The 4,100-nt window shown below is 50.0% G+C and overlaps 1 protein-coding gene across 1 annotated transcript; it reads right to left on the bottom strand.

Annotated features, from left to right (window-relative positions):
- Positions 1 to 406: 406 nt before the first annotated feature.
- Positions 407 to 3,867, bottom strand: LOC125088431 (free fatty acid receptor 2-like). Its single transcript, XM_047709611.1, has 3 exons — positions 3,769 to 3,867; positions 3,065 to 3,177; positions 407 to 2,187 (listed from the first exon to the last, which is right to left on the bottom strand). The coding sequence occupies exon 3, from the start codon at positions 2,180 to 2,182 to the stop codon at positions 1,193 to 1,195; it is 990 nt and encodes a 329-aa protein (XP_047565567.1). The 5' UTR covers positions 2,183 to 2,187; positions 3,065 to 3,177; positions 3,769 to 3,867; the 3' UTR covers positions 407 to 1,192.
- Positions 3,868 to 4,100: the final 233 nt, after the last annotated feature.

Genomic DNA, 4,100 nt, shown 5'->3' with positions numbered 1-4,100 from the left:
AAGAACAAAGGCTAAAAATGGATGAGCATCAACTTCAAAAAGTCGGAAAAGGAGGAACTGAAAAGACTCAAAAAAGTACAGGGAAGGAAACAAACCAACAGTAAAGAAATAGAAGTTGTGGATGACTTCCACAGAAGGCCTTTGGCTTTTGAAAACACCAAGTAACAGACCTCTGGCAAGACTGATGACAGAGGGGCACCTGGGTGGCTCAGTGGGTTAGGGTCTCTGCCTTCGGCTCGGGTCATGATCCCGGCGTCCTGGGATTGAGCCCCGCATCGGGCTCTCTGCTCAGCAGGGAGCCTGCTTCTTCCTCTCTCTCTGCCTGCCTCTCTGCCTACTTCTGATCTCTCTCTGTGTCAAATAAATGGATAAAATCTTAAAAAAAAAAAAAAGACTGATGACAGAAAAAAAAGATACAAATACACAGCGTTGGGGACTGAAAATAGGACATAACCACCAAGAAGTATCCTGAGTAGTTTCTTCACACCAGCACTGACTTGCTGTTGCATAGACCTGAGCCAGCAACTGCTTTGCTTGGGGGACTGGTTGTGCAGGCTCACATGGCACGATCCTATCTGGCTCTCTAGACTCTTTTTTTTTTTTTAGGATTTTATTTATTTATTTGAGAGACAGAAAGTAGCGCATGAATAGGGGGAGGGGTAGAGGAAAGGGAGAGAATCCCAAGCAGGCTCCACACCCACTGTGGAACCTGACGCAGGCCTCCATCTTACAACCCTGAGATCATGACCTGAGCTGAACTCAAGAGTCGGACTCTCAACCGGCTGAGCCACCCAGGTGCCCTTTGCTCTGTAGACTCTTGCCTTTGCTAGATCTTTAGACCTGCTGCATGGAGCAACCTCTCCCCCTGCCTCTGAATCAAGGACAGAGCAAGACAGCTCTGCAGTAGTTGAAGGAATGCTACCATCTTAAAGATACTGCATGGGGAAATAATTTCAAGGATCAAGGGGCTGTGGCTTACCATGAAGCAGTGCCAACCACAAATAAGGAAATATCATAACCCCCAGGAAACAAAACAAAAACACTCCCCCAATGGATGAGTTGGACTTGAGATGTCCACTGCTCTTCTTTGCCTTGTAAGCTAGGCACAGGAGAAGTCACCCCAGTTCTGTTTCACTGTTCCCCCTTTTGAGCCCTCCCTCCTCCCACAAAATATAACAGCAAGCTGGCCAATTCAGTCTCCTGTGAAGTTGACATTGGCCATGCCTAAACTCCCATCTCTTTCTGCAGTTGGCTCCCCAGTTCTCCTCCTGCAGTACCCTGACAGTAAGACACCCCAGCTCTGCAGACCCCGTAGCCTTTGATCAAAGGCTTTGCGCATAGCTGAGGAGGAGAAGTAGAAAATCAAGGGGTCGACACAAGCATTGAGAGCACTGAGCAACACGGCGCACACCCGCCACCGTTCACTTGTTTTCTGGAAGAATCCCACCACATGAGACACATTATAAGGCCCAAAGCAGACCAAGAAGTTGAAGAGGGTCACGGCGGCCAGCCCCACTGCTCTCCAGCGCTTCCGCGTTCCCACTTGGGGTCTAGAGAGCATGATCCACACGAAGCGCCAGTAGCAGAAGATGGTGACCACCATGGGGACAAAGAAGAGGAAGAGACATAGCTCTAGTCGCACAGGAAGCAACACTTTCAGTTGCTCTTCAGAGAAGTCCTCATAGCAGGCAGGGAGGACTATGGCATCATCAACCCCCTCCTTTTGGGCTGGTAAGTAGTGGACGATGATCACAATGCTACAGTGTCCGAAGGACAAGAGGCAGGAGACCAGAGAGGCGATCACTCCATATATGGGTCGACGGGACTGCTTGTACTGCACGGGGAAAGCCACACTGCGGTAGCGCTCGATGCTGATGCCCATCAGAAGCCACGTGCTGTAGTAGATGCTGCTGTAGAAGCCGTACGCAGTGAGGGCACAGAGTGTGTCTCCCAGGGGCCAGCGGAAGTTGTTCACGATCTCGATCATCTTGAAGGGCAGCAGCAACAGCAGCAGGAGGTCCCCCAGCGTCAGGCTGAGCAGGAGGATGTGGATGGGGGCAGGGTGGGGCTGGCGGACCCGTCCTGTGAAGGCCCGCAGGGCCAGGAGGTTGGCAGGGAGACCGGTGAGGAAATATATTATGTAGGCAGAGAGGAGAGCAATCTCTTGGAAATTTAGGGCCATCCTTCCTAAAGAGACGAAAGATGAAGTGAGAATCCTCTCTGACCCTGCGTTTCCGAGCCCCAAACCAAGGGGAATCCATTCTTGGCTTCATCGCATCTCCCTTTCCTGCCTTACTGAGTGGTGATGGCTGACCCCTCAAACTGAGTACTCTTCTGCTTTCTCTGTGTCACGGAGAAAGGAAGCCTCCTTGCTTCCCAACCAAATTGTTTCTGGAAGGAAGGAAGGAATTGAAGGATGGATGGATGGATGGATGGATGGAAGGAAGGATGGATGGATGGATGGAAGGATGGATGGCTGGAAGGATGGCTGGAAGGAAGGAAGGAAAGGAAGGAAGGAAGGAAGGAAGGAAGGAAGGAAGGAAGGAAGGAAGAGTCTCCTAACCATTTTGATGTCTTAAAAGCTTCCACAGGAAAAGTTTTGAGGTCTCTAAGTCCCCCCTAGAAAGGGCACTTTGTGAGGACAGTGACACCCTCTGTCTTGTTCACCACTCTGTCCCTAGGACCTAGAACTCTGCCTGAGGCATAGTAGGTGCTCAGCACCATCTACTGATAAATGAATGGCTGTAGGAACAGAGGGGAAGGAAACAGCTGCTTCGTCACCAAGAGGGACTAAGCCTGAGACTGCGTCTGAGTTTTTCCAAATTTTACTTAGCCTGCTTGTGGCTCCCTGCTTCCTCCTTCCCTCCCTCCCTTCCTTTTCTCTCTTTTTCTTCCTCTTTCCCTTCCCTTCCCTTCCCTTCCCTTCCCTTCCCTTCCCTTCCCTTCCCTTCCCTCCCCTCCCCCTCCTCCCTCCCTCCCTCCCTCCCTTCCTTCTTTCCTTTCTTCCTTCCATTTGCCTCTTCTTTCTTTCTTTTGTCATTGGGATTGAACACAAGACTCTCACCTTCACCCCTGAAAATGGGAATTTGGTTCAGCCTGAGGGATGGTCAAATTAAGCCCAAGGTGACTCCCAGATGCCCAGCTTCTTGATTTCACACTAAGCCGTTCTAAGGAAACCTGTAGATTTGTGGAGGAGGGGGTTGGTAGTAATGGAAATAACCTGAGCTGGGCCCAGTCACCAGGATCCCATGCCTCAGCTCAGTTGTGTGACTCTGGGAAGATCCCAGCCTCAGCTTGTTTTCCTCCATAGCACAGATAATCATGATTTCTCCCAAAGCACCACAGTTCCCAGTCTGCTGCCGCTAATGTTCCCTTTCTCGCTGCCTGAAGAAAGCACATGTGTGTAAGATTTATGCTTGTGAAGAATCACTTTTCATCTCTTATTTATCATTAAAAGGTAGACATTTGAAATAAAACTTGAGTCCTCAACCTGTTACTGTTAGTGTATTAATTGTCACCCACCTATAAATCTCATTCCCAGACTAGAGAATCTCAGATAGAGGGCCCGGTGAATGGGGAGATTCCCACCTCTTTGGGGCTGAGCTCACCATTGTTTTCCTGCCCCTCTCGCCTGCACCAGGCCCTCTCCAGAACAAGCTCGCCATTGGCTTGTTCTGGCTCCTTTCCCATCTCTGTGACCTCTTGCCTTATCTCCTTGGAGAGTAAAGCCCATACTCTGTCCCCCTTCATAAGTTTGTCTATACTCACTCCTTCCCTAGGTTTGTGTTCCCAATGGCCTCTTCCCGAGCGCAGCGAAGTTGGGTGTCTTGCCTTTTCCTGGAGACAGTCAGGCGGCTTTTCAAGTTTGTTGGGTCTCAGGAGCAAGGGGAAGCTTATCTAACTGGATCACCTTTTTCTCTTCCACAAATGTGAGGGTTTTATGCTTGGAAGAGTCACATGGTCAAAGAGAGGAAGGTCAATAGTTGAGTTTTTCCCAACGCAGTGTGACCATCTGGATCGCCCACCAAATTCTGTCCCCACCAACTGATTCCTTTCAGAATCCAGATCACACCGGCTCTTTTGGGCTTCCTGCTTCTTCT

Source organism: Lutra lutra, chromosome 17, assembly GCF_902655055.1.
Source record: "Lutra lutra chromosome 17, mLutLut1.2, whole genome shotgun sequence".
NCBI lineage: Eukaryota > Metazoa > Chordata > Mammalia > Carnivora > Mustelidae > Lutra > Lutra lutra.
Note: the sequence above shows the minus strand (reverse complement) of the source record. Positions and strands in the feature narration are given on the sequence as shown.

Coding starts and splice junctions, on each gene's coding strand:
- LOC125088431 (XM_047709611.1), bottom strand. CDS start 2,182: ATGGCCCTAAATTTCCAAGAGATTGCTCTCCTCTCTGCCTACATAATA.